The 22,153-nt window shown below is 40.4% G+C and overlaps 1 protein-coding gene across 1 annotated transcript in view; it reads left to right on the top strand.

The window, feature by feature from the left end:
* Nucleotides 1-22,153, top strand: part of DOCK10 (dedicator of cytokinesis 10) — a 286,066-nt gene that overhangs the window by 214,554 nt on the left and 49,359 nt on the right. The window contains exons 30-40 of the mRNA XM_006890320.1: nucleotides 1,562-1,658; nucleotides 3,324-3,368; nucleotides 4,270-4,445; nucleotides 4,572-4,688; nucleotides 6,742-6,853; nucleotides 8,387-8,508; nucleotides 8,625-8,739; nucleotides 8,855-8,921; nucleotides 9,428-9,475; nucleotides 13,463-13,564; nucleotides 16,127-16,173. Coding sequence (XP_006890382.1) covers nucleotides 1,562-1,658; nucleotides 3,324-3,368; nucleotides 4,270-4,445; nucleotides 4,572-4,688; nucleotides 6,742-6,853; nucleotides 8,387-8,508; nucleotides 8,625-8,739; nucleotides 8,855-8,921; nucleotides 9,428-9,475; nucleotides 13,463-13,564; nucleotides 16,127-16,173 — 1,048 coding nt within the window. The remainder of the gene's footprint in view (nucleotides 1-1,561; nucleotides 1,659-3,323; nucleotides 3,369-4,269; nucleotides 4,446-4,571; nucleotides 4,689-6,741; nucleotides 6,854-8,386; nucleotides 8,509-8,624; nucleotides 8,740-8,854; nucleotides 8,922-9,427; nucleotides 9,476-13,462; nucleotides 13,565-16,126; nucleotides 16,174-22,153) is intronic.

The raw sequence follows: 22,153 nt of genomic DNA, 5'->3' as shown, positions 1-22,153 counted from the left end.
CTTCAGAGTTTCTTCTGACATCCATTTTGGTCTTTTCTTCCTCTTCTGTCTTTGTAATGACCGTTTACACTCTTCCTGAATGATAAGATATCATTCCTATAGATACCTTGATCAATTTCCAGAACATAGAGACCCTAACTATACTTATGTAGCTCCACTGACCTAGTGATAAAGAGTTGTCCTTCCACCCCAGAGGCAGATGGTTCAAATCCACAACCTGCTTCACAGGAGAAAAATGGACGATCTCCTCCCATGGGATTTACAGCCTCTGAAAACCTACTTAAGAGTTGGTTTCCACTTGATGGCATATAACAACAAATGACTTGCTGAAAGTGAGGACCTGAAGCACTTGCTGCAGAGGATCAAAGAGTACAGCCTTCAATGTGGATTGAATCTCAGTGTCAAGAAGACAAAGATTCTCACCACTGAACCTACAGCAAGATCATGATAGATGAAGAAAGGATTGAAACTGTCAACAACTTCATCTTACTTGGGATCCACAGTTAACACCTTTGGTACCAGCATCCAGGAAATCAGGAGACGTATTGTACTGAGAAAGTCTACAATTAGGGACCTCTCCAAATTATTGAAAAGAAGTAATGTCAGTTGAGAACTAAGGTGTGTCTGATCAGGGCAGGGTCTTTCCAATCACTTGCTATGCATCTGAAATCTGGACAATGAATAAGGTAACAGAAGAAGACTTGATGCCATTGAGCTGTGGTGTTGGAGAAGCGTGCTGAACATCCATCCCATGGACAACCAAAAGAAAGAACAAACATGTCTTGAAAAGGGTGCATCCAGAATGCTCCTCAGAGGCAAAGATGATGAGGCTTCACCTCACATACTGTGGGCATGTTGGTAGGAGAAACTCTTCCTTGGAGAGGGACATGATGCTCAGAGGATTGGTGAAGGAGAGGAAGACCCTTGACCAGGTGAACTGACACTGTGACTGCTACAGTGGGATCTAGTATGTCAGAAAGTGTGAGGATGGCACAGGATAGAGCAGGGTGCAGATGTGTTGCTCATTGGGTCACTATGGGTCATATACTCGACTCAACGCACTTCACCATAACAACAAAAATAAAGCTAAACTTTCTGGAGTTAACAAAAGCCTTTTTTAATAAAACAGGACTGACAGGGGTTTGGGGGAAACTAAGAAAAGAGGGGATAAGTAATGTACATGCCATTGAAACAGACAAGGGAGAGAACTGTATAAAAGAAATATATGACTAGGTATTTATTTGTACGGCAAGAGTCCAAAATAAGAGCTGCATAGTCAAGTGGTCTTTGGGGGAGAATGGGCTTTATAACAATGAAAGAATTTTTTTCCCCAAGAAAAAAGTGAACTGGGGAGGGGGGAGGCAGGGAGGAAAATGTGCAACAATGAATGAATGGAAACCCAAGTTCTTTATAAACTTACAATAAAAATCTCAACTTCAAAAAAAAAGCATTTAGAATGCACTGTGACTTCATGATAACTTAATATCACTTTTGAAATGCAGATCTTGATTTTGATGAAAGTTGTTATAAGCACTAGTCACTCTGTTTTCTTCTCTTTCAGACATTATGCCAGTATAAATTTGATTTTCTTCAAGAAGTATGTCAGCATGAGCACTTTATTCCTCTGTGTCTTCCCATAAGATCAGCAAACATTCCAGGTAGACTCTCAGCATTTTCTTCTCTTCCTGCAGAATGGATCTTTTATTGGCTTATTTTGCAGATTGCTATGGGGTTTCTTCACCCCTTTTATGAATTTTATCATATTGGCAGATGTTCTTAGCATAAAGTATGAATGTAATAATGCTCTGAAAATGTTACCTTTATAATTCTTTTCATTAAATGCAAGAACAAGAAAATTTAAAATTAACCCTTGTGGGTCAGTCAGAGGGAGAATTTATGCTCTGGTAAGTGTATTTAAAATTACGTTAATATGTGCAATTATTTTATAATCCAGTTATTAAAGATGAGTTGTACCAAGAAATGCAGTACTGTGCAAATAATGGGGGGAAAAAAAGAGGGGAGGAAATGAGGAAGAAGAGAAAGAAAGAGAGTAGAAGAAGGGAGGGGACGAAGCACTGTGTGTACTGATGCTTCTGGGCCAGAAAGGGAGGGAGCTTGGGTGGCGTGCAAGTAAGGCCTGCTTCACACATGGGTATATTTTCTTCTGGCTGTAATAATGTCCAGAAATATTTTTGTTATAAAATATTTCATATTTACAAAGCTTTGATAAAATACTTCCGTATTTTGAAAAAGAAATCATTTTGTTTAAAATAGCTTCATTTTTGTTAAAATCATGTGTGTGTATGTGTGTGTACACATTATCTGTGTATACACACACACACACACACACACGTGGACATAGAGGACAAACAATGGTAGAGAGTGTGTAACAAACATCAGCACCAGAAATGAGGCAAACATCAAGATACTAAGAAAATTATGCAATTATTTAGGAACTTGACATAGTTTCTTCTAAGCAGTGAGCATTCACACAGAGCAATTTAAATGGAAAACAGAATCTAAGATGCTTTTTAACCCCGATTTCCCATGCTTATAAGTAAGCAGGGACCCCTGCTGGCATAGTCCATAGTGACTGCTAACTGGGCCCAGCTGGTCTGGACTCATCACCAGCCCCTCAAGACAAAAGTGGGCATTTTCCTCCCACTGAGATTTACAGCCTCGGGAAACTAAGGGGGGGGGCTGCACTGAGTCAAGGTCAAGGCAGTAGCAGTGAGTGAGTGAACACGCTTGTGTTTACACTAAATATCTGGAGACAAAAGAAGGCAGAGTATCTAAAAAGACTATTAAAGTTTCATCTCTTTACTTTTAAATGGAGAGTATACACAGTATTTCCTTATTCTAATTTTTGAAGCACAGTCTCATTTTCAGCCTGTTAAGAGGGGAGGAAGTAGAAATGACATTTTGAACATTTTTTTTAAAAAAAATTGTATTGCTTGTATTTGTATGTGGTTTATTTTTGCAGCCTCCTACCAAGTTTTTGCTAGTGTGGCTAAGTTGATTAGGGTACTCAAAGAGAACCAAACTTGTATTTGCTTACTTTGACAGTAATTGTTCTCTCTTTATCAGTAGCTCAGAAAAATGCCTCAGAGTGTCTTTGTGTGCTTCTGATACTGTAATGAGTGAAAATTTAAACCTTTTTATAGCAAACAAGTTTCTAATGGAAGAAAAACAGGTGCTTACATAGAAAGCTAAGAATGCATTCTAATTTTACAACATAAATGATACTTAGTTAATAAATATGTGTTTCTATTTATATTCATTTAAATTTTATATTTATTTAAATTTTTGTGTGTAAAATCTAGATCCTTTGACACCTTCAGAATCAACTCAAGAGTTACATGCATCAGGTAAATAGTAATATTTTATCTTACTTACCTAAGTATTAATAACTATACAATAATAAAACAATATCAATGGCTACAGATACTGATTAATCCAACAAGACAACTGTGTTTTCTAGCTGCTACTAGATAGCCAGATATTTAATATCCTATATTCATGATGTAAAAAATTGTCTAAAATATTTTTCCTGTTACAGATACTTTGATGATGTCCCTAACTTGTATTCTTTTGTATTTTGTTCTCCAGTACTTGGTATTTTGTTTGCTTGTTTCCTAAGTACCTAAAATGTACAGTGACTCACTTGTTCAATGGAATGAATTTCCTTTGGTGTATTTTTCTGATAAAGCATAATTGATCTTGAACTCTCTTTTCAAAATTGAGGTTTTAGTTTTATATAAGTTTCTTTTTACTGAAACAAGTTGCATATTTAAAGCAGATAAACTTTCTTTCAATCCCTTGATTGAAGAGTTCTGTTTTCTTCGGTTTCTGGCCCCTTCATACTGCTCCTCAGTTTACTACTCACTACCTTCATGTAGTCTCACAGGTTAATGTCTCCATACCCTACGCAACTCCACATGCCCATCTCAAAACCTTCCATCCAGTAACACTTTCTGATTTGTTCAGGCTTCAGATAAATCTCTCTCCTGTCCATTCCATTAATACCATGTACTGTTTTCTTTAATGGAATCTATCCCCTAATACCATGAGCTATTTGAATTTGTTTTTCCGTATACAGCAGAACAACCTATTTACTTGAATACTTTTGGAAGACACACTCATGTCACATCTCTGTTGCCAGACTCTTCTCTTAAATCTGTCCGTCCCTGCAGTGGGAAGGTGTCTTCACTGACAGACTATTTACTTGATTTTCAGTAGCTTGAGAGATTCTCCCCTCTCTTCCTAAAGATATGCCTGAATATTCAGTCACGAATGAATTTTGCCGCAAACACTTCTTAATTGGCATTCTGCTCCGAGAAGTCGGCTTTGCTCTGCAGGAAGATCAAGACATCAGGCACCTGGCTTTAGCGGTGCTGAAGAATCTGATGGCCAAGCATTCATTTGATGATCGATACCAAGAACCAGTAAGTGAGCCGCCTTTCTCCCTTCCCTGTGTGCCATTCAGTGAAGCACCGCATTAAACGCACATGAGACCTACAAGCCTATTGATCTGTATGTCAATTATGTCTCCTGGCTCCTGTCTCATGTAGGAGAAGCAGGCCCAGATAGCGAGTTTATATATGCCTCTGTATGGCATGCTTTTGGACAATATGCCAAGGATCTACCTGAAGGACCTGTATCCGTTTACCTTTAACACGTCGAATCAGGTAATGTTTCATCCAGTTTGAGAATGTTATCTTACTAAAGAACTTGAAGCATTGACTGTCATAGAATCAAAGCTAACTCACAGCTGAGCCCCGTGTGGGTCCCCGAGGCTGCGAACCTCAGGGGATTGTCCCTCTTTTCCCCGCACAGTCTCTGGTGGATTCCGGCTGGCAGAGGGGCTCAGCCTTTGGTTAACATTGCAGCTCCTAAAAAGGAGGCCAGAACGTCCCCTCAAGAGTTTGTCGTTTACATGCATTTGCTTGAGATTCCCATACCCCCCACCCCGAACTGTTGAGAAAACGAGAGATTACACAAGTCTCTTGCCAGACATTTTGAGATGTTTCCGTCAGTACCCTCTGTTCCCTACTGGTCACTTTCCTCCTAATTCATATTTCCAAGTGGTTTTATTTTTTTTCTCTCCGTATTTTCCTCCCATGTTCCCGGACTTCTCCGTTACATCTGTGGTCCTCTCCCCTCTCTGTACTGCTTGATGGTCAGCTAGAATCGGTGTAGCAATTACTTTATCTACAGTCACATTTCTGGGAAGGACCTCGCCAATGTTCTTCTTCCACGGAGCTGCCCAAATGACCACTTATCTTATTAGAGATTAGCTGCCTGTATTCAAATGTCAGGGACATTAGCACAATGCTGATTCAGTACCCGTGGAAGATACCATCATCCAACCTTTAGGAGTTATGCTTTGCAACATTCCCCCCCCCCCAAATCTCAGCTCTGTTTGTCATTATCCCAGTGAGTTTTAAGATAAATTATTCAGCCTTTTAATACTTCCATTGCCTTATTACAAAATGAGATTAAAAATCTCTATCAAGTGATTACTGTGAGAATTGAATTGTATCATGGAAAATATTTGCCACAGACAATCTAGGATAATAGTAAGAATATCATTACGCATTGTAATTATACTGTTGTTGTTATTGTGTAGAACCGACCCACAGCTGACCCTCTGTGGCAGGTTTTCAGAGGCAGTTAATCTCCCGGGAGGAGACTGTCTATACTTCTCCCATGGAGCGGCTCGTGGCCACAAACCATGTGCTGTCAGGATTGCAGTGCAGCATGTGTTCTTTATTTTCCTGGATTATAGTATGTATATTGTTATATGTGTACATATAATGTATATTATGTATATTGTTATTATGGATGTATAACAAAACACATACTATAATCCAGGAAAATAGTGAATACACATTATATTGAGTCACAAATATATCAATAAATATTCCAGATATTTAGTTGTAAAAGCAGATATATGCACACCCATGTTCATCGTGGCTTTGTTCACAATAGCAAAGAGCTGGAAACAATCCAAGTGCCCATCAACAAACGAATATAAAGAGAAGCTCTGGTATATTCACACAATGGAATACTACGCTGCATTGAAAAACAAGGAGCTCATGAAATATTATATCAAATGCATGACCCTGGAGGACATTAGGCTGAGTGAAATACCTTAGTCACAGAAGGACAAATACTGCATTGTGTCACTGTTGTAAAACGGGAATGACATCGGGGTTGAGGGGAGACTGAAAAAGAGGGGATAAATAATGTATACTGCATTGAAACAGATGAGGGAGAGAGCTGTTTAAAGGGATATAGGAATTAGGTATTATTGTCATGACAGGAGTCCAGAATGTATACTGGAGTGGACTTAGAGGGAGGGGTTGTATAACAATGAAAGAATTTTTCTTTTACTTTTCAAAGAGAAAGCAAATGTGGGGGGTAGGGGTGAGCGGGGAGAAAAGTGTAACAACGAATGAATGGAAATCCAAAGTCTCTGTAAACTTACATTAAAATTAATTTTTTAAAAAGCTACCAACAACAAAAAAAGTCTGTTTCTACTGCATTTAAAAAATCAATTAAGAGTTCACATTTTAGCTAAGAAAATGGTTTTGATTATGTTCATGATCTTTGTTTAATTTGGCAGATACTTTTATAAAAGAATAAATGCCCTGTCCCAGAAATTATAATGTAGATTACATATGTGGGTTTGCGATGCTGAAGTTATGTGATTTCCATTCTTCTTTGCTTTGAATACAGGGTTCTAGAGATGATCTAAGCACAAGTGGAGGATTTCCAACCCAGACAGCAATGAAACATGCAAACTCTGTAGATACATCATTCTCCAAGGATGTTTTAAATTCAATAGCAGGTACCTAAGACCATAAGAGAACCCTTGTGTTTGACACCATCATGTTTACATTGTATATCATTGTGCTTTTTATTCAATCCCTAATTCATCATGAATAATGTATATGGCAAAGCATGCCTCTTTCTACAGCGTAGTAGTGCTTTTTACATAATTCACTGAACGCCTGCCAGCGATTCCACTTAGTCCTTTTTTTGTTTTGTTTTCCTTAAATTAAGAAATAGTCTGCCTGACTGTAATCAGATTGCTCCATTCTGGACACAGCCTCATGTTCTCATTGTGTACAGCCATTCGAGTTAAAATAGCACCTCAACTTCAAAGATGATCTTACAGACCTCTATGGGATAGGGCATTGCCATTCCTCACCAATGATCAAAAGTTCTAAGTCCTTCCCTACAAGTATCCCGAGGGACTTCCATTAAAGCATTTTTAAAACAAGACATAGATTTCTTTCAAAAATATTATTTTAGAAAAAGCAAGTATGTTTTATTTTCAATTTCTAATGACCTAAGTTTTCTACAATCCTTAATTATGGCACTAGAATTATAATCGTTCTTTTTTTTTAATTTTTGTGTGAGTGTACCGTCAAATCAGATCTGACTGGTACAGGAGGAGATTGTCCCTCCTTCCCCGGCAGAGCATCTGGTGGATTTGAACCATGCGCCTCTGAGATTGTAGTTGCAGCTCCTTGCCACTAGACCACCAGAGCTCCCCAAGAATTATAATCATTCTTAAAGTAATACATCTATTTTTAAATGTATTTTATGTTGTTTTTGAGAACACAGCAGAACATATACCAATTCCAAATTTTCTTCGTGTAAATTCAGGGATATTAATTGCATGCTTCAGACTGTGTACCATTGTCCTACTCCTTTTCAGAATTATTCTTTCCCCAATAACATAAACTCTTAACATTTCTGACAGGCCCCCAAAATTCATGTCAAATCTTTCAACTTGTTGCTGTCATTTTGAACGCACATTAGTAGTTTTTTTAAAAAACATAATACTCAAGGCAGACATTTTAAACAATTTAAGCTTAGGTTCTAAGAAGATAGCAGGTTGTGTTTTTAAAGTTTGTAGATTATCTCCTGGCAATAGTTTCTGGAGTTCATTTAGCCTTCATACCTCTAAAAAGTCTAGATTCCTTAGAATTTTAAAATATGCTCTGCATTTTCCACTTTTTTGACCAGGATTCTATTGTATAGAAAATGATGCTCCTCCTCCTGGCAACTTCAGAGTCTCATATTGTTGTTGTTGTTGTTGTTAAGTGCCGTCGAGTCGCAGGCGACTCATAGCGACCCTATGAAGGAGAGTCCTCGACGCTTGGGTGCCTTTCATCCTCTCTCCAGGTTCATAGGGTTTCCAGAGGCAAGCTATTACGGAAGTGGATGCCACTCCTGCTTCCAAGAGCCTCACATTAGTCTTTCATAACCTCCACCACCTCAACAATCCACATCTTTTTGGTTTATCGTGTTTCCACGTGCTCTGTGCTCAGCCATCTCATTACTGTGTATGTGCTGTGACTTGTGTTTGCAGCATTTTCATCCATAGCTATTTCTACAGTAAACCATGCTGATTCCAGAGCCTCACTGGCAAGTCTTGACTCCAATCCAAGCACCAACGAAAAGAGCAGTGAGAAGACCGACAACTGTGAAAAGGTATCCCTTCCCACACACACACACACACACACACACACACACACACTTAGTCATATCCGTCACAGGCCAGGACGCACCAGTCCTCATTCAGCCTCCCTGCTTCTTCAATTCTGTAGATCCCAAGACCCTTGTCCCTGATAGGCTCGACTCTCCGATTTGACAAGTTAGACCAAGCAGAAACCCGGAGTCTTCTTATGTGTTTTCTTCATATTATTAAAACGATTTCAGAAGGTAAAGACAGCTCTTAAAAGTAAGATTTTCAAAATAAATCAAAGCTACTTTGAATTTCCAAGAGTTTCATGCTGTTTTGTGTGGGTTTGTTTGTTTGGTTTTCTTTTATTTGCAGAGACTCTGTTTGCCTACTGGCAGAGAGCCCCTAGTCCAGAGGTATCTGACTTCTTCAGCATCTTGGAGTAAGTTTTAGAATCGCTTAAGTAACTATTTTCCTCTAAAAAGTCCCAAATTATCATCGCACCATTCTTCATTCTAAGTACTGACGTGATGAATTGTCTAGAAATAATATTACGTGCTATGTGAATACATAATCGCTCATAAGGAATTGTTGACATTTGTCAAAGAGCTGCGTGGACAGCAATTATTTTCTATCTGAGATTAATAAGTGGGATTGAGTTTGGATGAGTAACACTTCTCGTTCTGGAGAGTAGATCAAAAGAACGCGTAATAGTCTCTCCCAAGTCACTCCTGGAAACAATGACATTTGCTCCTGTTGTGGGTATTTCTTATATGGTGGTTACCACTCTTAACACTTGGGTATTAATTTGCTTGGATCCTTGTAGATTTACTGCAAAAACTAGACTTAACACATAAAGAAAATGCAATATTTTTTCTACCTCCTTAATAACAATTTGTACAAATAGAGTGTTTGAATAATTAAAGTTGACCTTTTTTTCCCCCCTAGTGTCTGTCTGCAAAATTTCAGATACCTAGGAAAACGCAATATAATAAGGTAAGAAAATTGAAATTCCACCAGGCTAACTATGTCTTCCAAAAAGAATTGGTATTTGTATATAATGTATCAGTTTGTTGTTTGTTATTGTGTACTGTAGAGTCAGAACTGACCCATGGCTGACCCTCCAGCAGGTTTTCAGATACTTTTAACTGTGTGGCAAAAGACTGCTTATCCTTTTCCCACAAGCAGCTGGTGGATTTGAATCATATGCCTTCAGGATTGAAGTGCACTTTCCAACCACTAGGCCACCAAAGCTCCCTAGAAAAAGTCCAAATAAGACCTTCAGGTTGATTTCATCTGACAAGTATCGTTTTAAGAACTGTCTATATCCATGTTAGGCCTCAAAACTCCAAAACTCATTACTGTTGAGCTGGAACCAGCACACGGCTGGCTCACCAACAGCTTTCCAAGGCTGTAAATGACACAAGAGGATACAGTCCGTCCTTCTCCTAATAATGGTCTATTGATGGATTCCAACTATAAAAAGAGATACAACGTTTAGATAGCAATGCAGCTCCCTACAAACTAGGCCAGTAGACATCCCTATTAGACCTAAAATTACCTATATCTGCATAGAAAGAAAAGCACAAAACCATGCATGCATTTATAAATGCAAATCGTATGTCCTATATTTTTGGAACTAACGTCCCATTTTATAGTGATTAGAATTTATAATCATCCTATAAAGGTGGCTTAGAAAGTAACCTATTTAATGCTTCAGGTAAACAAGCCAACAAACAATAGAAACCTGGATGAATTTTGAGACCCAAGAAAGGGTGCAACACTTGGACTTTTGACCACTGAAGTTCTAAAGAATCCTCCTCTTTCTTTCACTGTGTGAAAGAGCTTTGGAGTGTAACCCTTGCATACATGGAGTGCAGGAGGGACTGCCAGCATTTCCTGTCTCACTGAACAACAGCACGTGTTACTTAAATAACAACCTGTGCTTTCCCTTAATTCTCAAACCCCCTCCTTGAGTTAGAACAAGTTCGTGGCTAACCAGCCCCACCTCCACTGGGTTTCTGTGCTTGGACGTCACCCAGGAAGAGACCACCCATCTTCCTCTGGTTGTTCAGACTGTGGCCGTGGAATCAAAACCCACTCATCGCATGACCCACTCATGCTGACCCTCCGGCAAGTTTTCAGAGCTAGAGAGGCGATTCGATTGTCCATCCTTCTTCTGGATGGCAGCTGGTGAATTCAAACTGTGTGCCTTTGGGATTGCAGCACAGCTTCTTAGCACTAGGCCAACAGAGTATCACGTTGTTGTTGTTGTTGTTGTTGTTGTTGTTGTTGTTGTTGTTGTTGTTAGATGTCCACTAGAGGGAGAAATAGGAAAACTGACGAGAGAGAAGCTGTGTTGACAAGTAGTTACCAGAAGATGGCAGTACAGGCAAGCCTAACTTGGTTTGCTGCACTAGAAAGTGGTCCCCCTGACCCAGAAAGAGCTTCTCAGTAAATCCTAACCTGGATAGAGAGGTCTGTTTCTGGGTTCTCAGTTCTGTTCCACTAGTCTGTGTTCCTGTAATTGTACCAGTACCATGCTGTTTTGGTTACTACTGTTGTGTAGTAGGTTTTAGGTCAAGGAGTGCTATGCCACCCACTTCATTTTTGTTTCTCAGAAGTATTTGCTTATTCAGGGTCTCTTTCCTCTCTGAAGAAACTTGACCATTTTCCTTTCAATTTCCTTGAAAAATGAATTTGGTATCTGTATTTGGAGAGTATTGAACAAGTACATTGCTTTTGGTACGATTGTCATTTTCAGAATATTCAGTCTAACTGTGAGGGCACATTTTTCCATTTTTTTAGGTCTTTTACTGTGTCTCGCAGAAATGTTCTGTAGGTTTTTTTGGTACAGATCTTCTGTGTTTCTAGTTAGGTTTACTCCCAAGTTTCTCAATTTGTGGTTTGCTATTATAAATAGTGTTGCTTTCTTGGTTTCCTTCTCTGAGTTCTCTTTGTTACTGTAGAGGAATCCCACTGATTTTTAGATATTGATCTTGTATCCTTCCACCCTACTAAATTCATACACAGTGATATACCATCTCACCCCAGTAGCAGTGACAAAGTTTAACAGGGCAGCAAGCGATAAATGTTGGAGAGGATGTGGAGAGATAGGAACTCTCATACACTGTTGGTTTTACTGTAAAATGATACAATTATTCTAAAAGGCAGTTTGGCATTTCCTAAAAAAAGTTGAATATAAAAACTCCATATGGCCCAGCTATTCCACTACTAGGAATATACCCCAAGGAAATTAGAACTGAGACAAAAACGGAGATTTGTACACCAATGTTCATAGCAGTGTTAGTCACCATCACAAGAACATAGAAACAGCCCAAATGTCCAACCACAACTGAATGGATTGAGAAATTGTGGTACACTCATGCAGTGGACTACTATGCAGCACTCCAAATCAGCTATTTCAAAAACTACTGTATAACTTGGGAAAAACTGGAGAGCCTTATGCTGAGTGAACTAACTCAGTCTAATAAGGACAAGTATTGCATATGGTCATTATTGTAAAAATACAAAGATAACTAGTAAAACATATGGGGACCCAGGAGAGTAAGGAGAGGGAGCAGAGGGGTGAGGATGGGTAGGGGTGAAACCACAGGGTTGCACAATGTGGTGGGTGAAGGAGGGGGCGGGTGAAGGAAATGGGAAGTATCCAGTGGGGACCTGAAAAGACAGGGTAATGATGGACATAGTACAATGATTACTAATTTTCTAAAACATAATGCATAGAAATGATTATATGAAACATACGGTGCATTATATGAAACATAAGTGAAAATAATAGTGTGAAACACAATGTATACGAACTTTGTAAGCAAACTAATATAAAAAGGGTTGGTTTTTTTAAGTGTAGCAATTCTTTTTAAAAAAAGGGTTGTCAAACGCAATAATATTGAGGCTTCAGGAGGCAGTTCACCTCAGACCACCTCTGAGAGACAAGAAACAACTGGAGCCCATGGTGACGCGTTCACCACCAGCACATGGTTTGAATGCACGAACTGCTCTGTGGGAGAGGGATGCACCGTCTCCTCCTGGGTGATTTACTGCCTCTGAAAACCTGCTGGAGCACGAGCTCTGAGTTGGATTCCACTCAGCAGCACACAACAACATAGTCATAAAATTATTTCCACAAGAAGATCTGTTCCGAGGGTGTACTGTGAAGATTCATTGAGAACGCTGTGTATTAAGTCTCTTCAGACACCTCCTATCACCTCTTGTATCTGTTTGGCACCAGCTGTTCCAGGGGAGAAAGGTGAGCAGTCTCCTCCCAGGGAATTTACAGCTTTTTTCTGAAAATTCAGTGCAGAGTCAGCTGTGAGTCAGTTCCAGCTCACCAGCCCTGACGGGTTGATGGATTGATGATAGTGGGAATGGCCCGTAATACTCTACTCCTGCCAGACCCCAGAGAAAAAGATCGCTTTCCTTTGGGTGTATGTTTAGGTCTGCAAAAAGCGGACAGGAACTGCTGCTTAAAAATGCAGCTTTAAAGTTCCACATGGATTCTAGACTCATGAAGACCTTGAAATGGAGTTAAGGCTCAGTTTCCAGACAGCTCTGTTTACACACACCACATTGCTCTGACTTTAGATACTTCCACAAGGTCAGTGGCCCTTTAATAACTGAAAACAATCATTGACATCGAGTTGAAATCCACTCACAGCCGACCATATAGCTGATTTCCGGAGACTGTATATCACATGGAAAGAGACTGTTCATTCTTCTATTGTGGAGCAGCTGGTGAATTCGAACCACTGGAGGAGAGGGGACTGTGGGTTAACCACGCAACTCCCTTTGGACCCAGAAGAGCTCACAAATCCAGATTCCCCATGTGCACACAAAAGTGTGACGTGATTTTCTCATGTGTGGAGTATTTCCTTATTCAACAATTCCTTCAGCAGTTGTCTTTCTTTTTGTATGTAAATTATAAGCATGGAGGCCTGATTACAATGTCTGTTTCCCTTACAGAAAAATTGCTGCTGCTTTTAAGTTTGTACAATCCACCCAGAATAACGGAACTCTCAAAGGGTCGAATCCTTCCTGCCAGACGTCAGCGCACTTGCCGCAATGGTAGGTCGCATTGCTTTGATGTTTCAAGTTGTAGAAGACACAGTGTGTCCTGATCATTTTCATTTTCCTACTCATTAAAGGACAGGAAGACCCTCAATGATATGGACTGACACAGTGGCTAGCACAGTGGACTCAAACATATCAGAGGTCATGAAGTTGGCACACGATAGGGCGGGGTTCAGATGTGTTGCTCACAGTGGTCGCCTGAGTCTTAGTCGAATTGATGGCACTTAACATCAACAAGTCATTATGATTTCTTTTTTTTTTTTTAACTCCAACTGATATTTTATTTATGTCATCTTACGTATACGGTAGCCTTTGATCTCCCCCCCCCTTAGTTTTTTTTTTAAATTTTTCTTATGTTTCTACTAGTTTATTTACAAAATTCAAATACAAATTTGAACAAATTCTGTAACAGTGGGCCCAACCCTGGTGGTGAAAGCGAGGATGTCACAGAACAGGACAAGCTTCTGGTCTGTTGTTCATAGGATCACCATGGGTTATAATCGACTCAATAGTCCCTAGTAACAACAGCAGCAGAAAATCAATACATGATGAGTTATTATGGTTACTTATGGTCCTGGTCACAAGCAGAGTGAAATGCCGCTTTCCCAGCTGAGGTCAAATGCAGCTAGTTTTAGTATTTGTATTTAGTATTTGTATTTTGGTGCTTGAAGGATTTTTCCTAATCTAGTGATTAGGGGACTTCATAAAACATCCCAAAAAGAATGTCAGATTCGGTTGCCACCCATGGCGTCTCCCTATGTTAGGTTTAAGCTGGACTGCATAGTTGTTTTTCAACGACTGGTCTTCTTTATATCTAAGTCACCAGGACTTTCTCCCGTACCCCCCTGAATCGATGCATGCTGTCAGTGTCTCATTTAACAACTGGATTCTTTAAGCGTTTGTGCCATCCAGGAGCTCAAAGAGAAGAATTGCTATGAATAATGAGAATCAACTCAGTGTGTGTGTTTCAAAGTCACTGTAGATTTCAAATACCTCTCTATTTATCAGTCTGAAGAAACTTCTTCAATGCTTACTTATCCATCCCAAAGAATTGAGTGGCAGAGATTATGTCTTATATTCACGCACCTCAGAACACAATCCCTTTCAGACAATGATTAATAAATATCTGTGTTCAATTGCACCTTAAAAGAAATTCCTCTTTTGGTATTTGGTGATATCCTGGTGGCAAAGCAAAGTGGAGGATTGTGTCTCTCCATGAATTGTGGTGTTGGAGAGTAGGTATCTTGAATATCCCTTGGACTACCAAAAGAATACAAAATCTGTCTTGGAGGAAGTACAACAAGAGTGATGCTTAGAGGCAAGGCAGGTGAAATTCTCTCACATACTTTAAACATGTTATTAGAGATACAGTTCGAATTTGGCAGCTTAGCCGTGATAGAAAGGTGGATGGTCTCCTCTCATGTAATTTATCGCATCTGAAAACATGTTGGAAGGTCAGCTCTGAGTTGATTCTCTGTTGATGGCACACAGCAACAACCACAGTCCTCAGAGAAGAGGTGGTCAAGTGTCTCAGACATTGCACTGCCAACCCAAAGGCAGCCAGTTTGGATCGACTAGAAGGAAGGGCAAACTCCTCCAGACAATCTCTGAAAAGCCCCTGGAGGGGGCTATGAGTCAGCTCTGACTCAGGGTATGGAGGGATTCCCTAGAGCAGGACACCATGCTTAGAAAAGGAGAGGATTGTCAGAGGAGGGGAAGAATTTCAAGTAGAGACAGTGACACGGTGAGGACACTAGTGATCTTGAGCACAGCAGAGAATGTGACTCAGGGTCGGGCATGGGTCCCACCTGGTGTACATAAATGCCACTCCGACTCAGAATTGACTTTAATAGCAACAACACCACAACAGCAATATCTTCTCATTTCTTTTCAGACATTATATCATTAATGTGTCCCAAGCTGCAGTTGTTTTTAAAGTTTCAAAAGAGAAGCAATCCCCTTACACTAGATTTAGATTTCCTAGCTCATTAACCTGTGCTATGCAGATGACACAACCTTGCTTGCTGGAAGTAAAGAGGATTTGAAATATTTGCTGCAGAAGATAAAAAAAATTACAGCTTTCAGTATAGATTGCATCTCAACATCAAAACTCCTAACCACTGGACCAACAGACAACATGGTGAGGGGTGGAGAAAAGCTTGAAATCGTCAGTTATTTCATCTTACCTGGATCTACAACCCACCCTTCTGGAACCAGCAGTCAAGAAATCAGAAGATGAAGAACACTGGGAAAGTCCAATGTCAAGGACCTTTTCAAAGTGCTAAAGAGCACCGATAACAGTTTAAGGACTAAGGTGCATCTGATGCAAGTCAAGGTCTTTTCAATTACTTGCTTTGCTTCTGGAAATTGAATAATGAATAAAGATGATAAAAGAAGTATCAATGCCTTTTAATTAATTGTGTTCGAGAAGAGTACTGAATATCCCAGGGACTGCCAAAAAAAAGCAAACTAACACGCCTTAAAAAAGCACAAGCAGGCTACTCCCTGAAGGCAAGAATGGTAAACTTTCACCTTATGTATTTGGACTTGTTTTAGGGAGAGGTCTGTCCTTGGGAAAGACATCATGCAGGGAAAGGCGAAGAGTTAGGGAAAGATGGGAAAACCCTCAAAGAGCCACATGCCTATTTGAGATGATGAGAATGACAGGTTAGAGCAAGCCTCCAATCTCTTGTTCACAGAGGCGCTATAAGCTGTAAACGACTTGACAACACCTAACAACAACAGTAACAACAGGATGGTAAAGCTCCCTGACCAACAAGAGGCCCTGCAGTCATCCTTAAAGAGCCTCGTCGATGGGAAGGTTTTTCCCTGAAGTCATATATTAACGTCCGACTGGGTCTAAAACATACCAATTCTTTGATAAAATATTTCCCATCTGACTTATTCTCCCCAAAGATGTCCTCATAATGTAATATGAAATAGTAGTATTTAACTGCAAATCTAGAAAGAAATAAGAATACTGTACAGAGGCAATAAAGTGTAAAATAAATTTTGTCTCGTAGTCCCTGAGAATTCTCTAAAATTTCTCTCTTGTGAGAAAGTGGCATGCCGTCGAGTCGTAGGCAACTCTTAGTGACCCTAGGAATGAAAGGCCTGAACACTTCTATGACTCTCATCGTTTCTCCAGGTTCATAGGGTTTCCAGAGGTCATTATGGAAGTGGATGCCACTCCTGCTTCCAAGCTTGTTTTAATTGTGAATCTCCAACAAACACTGGCCACCATGGGTAACCACTATCACATTTGACCCATCAGTGTCACAGTGTTTAGCATCACAGCAACCATGAGTTAGCTCTGTACAGCAAATGGACAGACCAGTCCTATACCACTTAGAAGAGTGTTTGACCAAAAAAGAAAGTAGAGAGGAAAAATATAGTGGACATATTTTGGAAATGCAAGTATAACAAAGGCATATAAAATGTAGTATTGTTGTATACCTTCGAATCAGAACTAGCCCACAGCTGACCATAGAACTGACATAACAGTGAGGTTTAGAGACAGTATATCTCAAGGGAGGATATTGTCCATCCTTCTCTTTTGGAGCAACTGGTGGGTTCGAACCATCCACTTTTGGGTTCTTTTCCACACTTGGGAGCTAAATTTTAAACCCTGAGGCCACTTCGGGTTTGTAGATGTGAGTTTGATTTCAGGCACTTCCAGGGTGGTCTTCACGGCCCTCCTGGACCTAACTGCTCCTCGCTTTCTCGACCCTCACTCACCCGTTGTCCTGGAGTCAGAACTGACTCGAAGCTGCCCCTCCTGAGGCTATAAATTGAATGAGACGAGATTGCCCATCTTTCTTCCACAGTGCAGCAGGTGGATTCGAACAGCGTGCCTTTGGTTTGACAGCACAACTTCCTCCTGCCAGGCTACCAGGACTCCCTGAGCTTCTAGAAACAAGGGTTTTACCTCCCAGGAGTTCCAAGCAGAAGTTGACTCAAGTTCTGGAAATAAAACAGTCTCTAAGATTCAAGGAACACATCCATGAACACACTATTCCTAAAAGCTTTAGAGTCTCTTAGCTAAAATCTCTTTGATCTCAAAAAATCCAAAGTCTTTAACTGAGCCAAAACAAGACATACCTTTAAGAAAAGGACACCACCAATGATTGCTATTTTATAAGGCTTGACAATCAGGGTTCTCCTCTTTTATGCTCTCTTTTTATTTTTTATGATTCCGTGTTTTATGTCTTTCCAGTATCATCTCCTCAATTGCCCATATTTAATATGAGCTCTATTCACAAAATGTTCCCTTCTTCTGTTTGAAATGAATTCTTCATTGTTTAGGTCTGGGTTTTACACAAGCACAAATAATTGTCCTGTGATTCACATTCTTCTCAAAATACTTACCCTACAGAAGTGTTTTCATGGGTAATTTTGTTGTTTGATGCCTTAACATTGACCCTGACACATGGCAGTCCTCTGTATAACAGACACCTGCTCACTCCTGTGCCGTCCTCATAGTTTCCACCGTAAGCAGTGGCCAATAAGTACATTAGATGGAGAACAGATAGAAATTGTCAATGACTTTTTGCCTGGACCCACAGTCAACACCTTTGGCACCAGCAACCAGCAAATCAGAAAAATGTGTTGTGTTGCTTTAAAAGATGTCAGTTTGAAGACTAAGGAATGCCTGATTCCAGCGATGGTCTTTTTAGTCACTTGTTATGCATCTAAAAGTTGGATAATGAGAAAGGAAGACAGAGGAAGAACCACTGCCTTTGAGTTGTGGTGCTGGAGGAGAGTGCTGGATACCCCATGGACTGCAATGGCAAACAAGTATGGCTTGGAAAGAGTGCAGAGTTCTCCCTGGAGACAAGGAGAGTGAAACTTCATCTGACATACTTTGATCATGTGATTAGGAGGGACCAGACCTTGGAAAAAGACATCATGCTTGGAAAGGTAGAGAGTCGGCGAAGGAGGAGACCCTCACTAGGGTGGAGTGAGGCAGGTGACTGTAATGATGGTCTAAAGTGTGTCAGAGAAGGCGGGGACAGGACAGGAGAGGGCACAATTCAAAGCTGGCATCCTTGGGCTTGCTAGGGGTCATGGTCAGTTTGATGGCACTTGATAACAACAATATAGCCCATTGTTAGAGTCAGTGACTCAGTCCATCTTGTTGATAATCTTCCTGTTTTCACTGGCCCTCCACCTTTCCAAGCATGACGTCTTCGTCTAAGTACTGAACCCTCCTGATGACATATCCAAAGTATGTGAGATGACATCTTAGAATTTTTATTTCAAAGAAGTACTCTGGATGAACTTATCCAGCACAAGTTGGTTTCAGTTTTGACCAGTCCATGGAATATTCAGTCCTGTGTCTCTCTGGAGACTAAGGTGCGTCTGATACAGGTCATAGTCTTCGCGATCACTTGTTATGCATCAGAGAGTTGGGCAATGACCAAGGAGGATAGAAGGAGAATTGATGCCTTTGAGCTATGGTGCTGGAGAAGAGTAGTGAGAATACCATGGACTGCTAGGAAAACAAACAGATTTGTCCTGGAAAGGGTCAAACCGGGTGGCTCCTTGGAGGCAAGGATTCTGAGGCTCCGTCTAGCATACTCTGGACATGTTGTGAGGAGAGACAGGTCCTTGGAGAAGGACATCATGCTTGGGAGGGTGGAGGGACAACACAGGAGAGGAAGGCCCTCTATGAGGTGGATTGATTCAGTGACTGGGATAATTGGGAAGGGGGTGTCAGAGACACTGCGATTGGCACAGGACAAAGAGGAGTTTAGGGCTTTTGTACATAGGGTTGCTATGAGTCGCAAGCGACTCGACGGCACATAACAACAACAACAACATTTTGCGAGCACATGACAACAAATAACCCAAGAATTGTTAACCAACTCTCTTCACTAAATAATAGTATACGTCCAAATACTTAAGTCAGAAACAGGAAGTACAATATATCCAAATGTTTCATATTCTAAATTTGTGGGTTCACTTAAAATTCATTTGTGATCCCAGAATTTTTCCTCATGGTACTCTTTGGACACTCACAGAGACGCCCATGCCAGCAAAATATCAAGTAACTGAACATACACATTCTCAACTAAGGGAAATAAGGCGACAGTCTGCCTTCTTCTTTCAGCTTTTGTACAGCAAACAGGTGTCCTTTTTTATAGCCTGTTGTGTGTGCTGTTGAGTTGGAACTAACGGCCTCTCTCCCACAGAGCAGCTGGTGGATTCAAACCGCTGGCCTTTGGGCCATGAGAGCTCCCTGTCCACTGCTGCCGTTTTTTGTGCTTCCCCCCATCTCTCTCTAACATGCCCCAAAATAATAATAATAATAATAATAATAATAATAATAATAATAATAATAATATCATTCTTATCTAGTCTTCTCAAGTGCTTGAATGCTCCTTAAACAAAAGATGCTTGTGTTTGATAAGCTATTTCCACAAGTGAATTAAAGTGTTGTAGACTGAGTTTCTTATTAATGTATCAACTATGAAATCAAATGTCTTTTAAACAAACGGAACACACATAAGATGGGTTATATATTTATTACTTGATGAAAAGACCGCAGTCCTGTAGCCCTCCTAGGAGTAAGTGGCATATTAACCCCTAATTCATCTTACTTGGATTCGTAATCAACACATTTGGTAGCAGCAGTCAGGAGATGAGGAGTCATGTTGCATTGGGAGAATCTGTAATCAGAGATCTCTCCAGATTATTGAGAAACAATAATGTTACTTTGAGGACCGAAGTGTGCCTGATTCAGGCCATTGTCTTTTCAGTCACTTGCTGTGCATCTGAAAACTGGACAGTGAATAAGAATGACAGAAGAAAAGTTGACACCTTTGAACTGTGGTATCAGAGAAGAGTGTGGGATATCTCATGGACTTTCAAAAGAAAGAACAGATGTGCCTTGGAGAAGGTATTGCCAGAGTGCTCCTTGGAGGCAAAGATGATAAAGCTCTGGACATATTGATAGGAGATGTCATTCTTTGGTGAAGGACATCATAGTTGGGAAGGGGGAGGGATGGCGCAGGAGAGGCAGACCCTCAACCAGGCGGATTGACACAGTGGCTATGGCAATGGACTTGAGTGTGTCAGAGATGGTGAGGATGGCACAGGACAGGACACGGTTCAGACCTACTGTTTATAGGGTCACAGTGAGTCTGACTTGACTCAAGGGCACCTCCTAATAACAGCACCAAATACTGTAGATGTTTCCTAAGCTGTTTCCTCATTCCACAATATTCACTGGGTACTTTTCCCAATGGGAAGTGCTGGGTGACATTGAAAATTAAGCCACTGGAGGGCATGGTCACCGCCCTCTGAAAGCGGCAGCCATCAGCATCAGAGATCTCAAAGTGTCTGCTCAAAATCAGTGAGTACAAAGTGGCTTCTCCTGCAGACAGGCCCCAAATCATGAATCCTGCCATTTCCACAAGAGTAAAATACGAGTAAATGGTTTGAATCATGCCATTTCCAAAATAATGAAATAAGAGTAAGTGATTCCTCTAAACCAAGTTTTACATTGTGCTCTTGAAAAGAAGAAGAGGAGGAGGAGGAGGAGGAGGAAGGAGAAGAAGAAGGAGAAGAAGAAGAACAACTTTGACTTAAGTAAACTTTACATAATACATAGGAAGAGTTGCTCCGCCAACCCAAATGTGATTTGAATCTACCAGCTGTTGTTCAGGAGAACGATAGGCCATTTCCTCCCATGCAATTTACAGCCTCTAAGAACTAGCTGAGATGTCAGAAATGAATAGAGTCTGACTCAATGCTACACAAGAGCAGTGTCTATCATATATATAATATTGAACTCTTTTATATGTACAGTCCTGAGCAGCCAGTAGCCAACTTAACTCTAAAGGATTTTTGTAAAAACATTTGCAGGTAAATAGAGATACCATTTGACCCAGCAATTCCACTACTGGGAATATACCCTAAAGAAACCATAACCGCCACCCAAGCAGATATATGCACACCCATGTTTATTGCGGCTTTGTTCACAATAGCAAAGAGCTGGAAACAAATCAAGTGCCCATCAACAAACGAATGGATAGAGAAGCCCTGGCATATTCACACAATGGGATACTATGCAGCATTGAAAACCAAGGAACTCGTGAAATATTATACAAAATGGGTGACCCTGGAAGACATTATGCTGAGTGAAATATCTCAGTCACAAAAAAGGACAAATATTGCATAGGGCCACTGTTGTAAAACGGCACTGACATCGGGACTGAGGGAAGACAGAGAAGGAGGGGAGGAATGATGTATACTGCATTGAAACAGTTGAGAGAGAGAACTGTTTAAAAGGGATGTATGATTGGATATTATTGTCATGGCAGGAGTCCAGAATGAAGGCTGCACAGTGGGGTGGACTTGGGGAGAGGAACTGCATAACAATGAAAGAGTTTTCCTTTTACTTTTCTTTTTTTTCCTATAATTATATTTTATTAATTTTCATAAACATTTACAGAGATTTTGGATTTCCATTCATTCACCGCTGCACCATTCTCTCTACCCTCCTCCCAGTTTGTTCTTGTCCAAATGCCACAGTGCTTGTCAAAGCCAGTTCTAATTAATCTTCTTTGTCAGTGTGTC

Source organism: Elephantulus edwardii, unplaced genomic scaffold, assembly GCF_000299155.1.
Source record: "Elephantulus edwardii isolate Elephantulus edwardi_28Jun2011 unplaced genomic scaffold, EleEdw1.0 scaffold00087, whole genome shotgun sequence".
NCBI lineage: Eukaryota > Metazoa > Chordata > Mammalia > Macroscelidea > Macroscelididae > Elephantulus > Elephantulus edwardii.
Note: the sequence above shows the minus strand (reverse complement) of the source record. Positions and strands in the feature narration are given on the sequence as shown.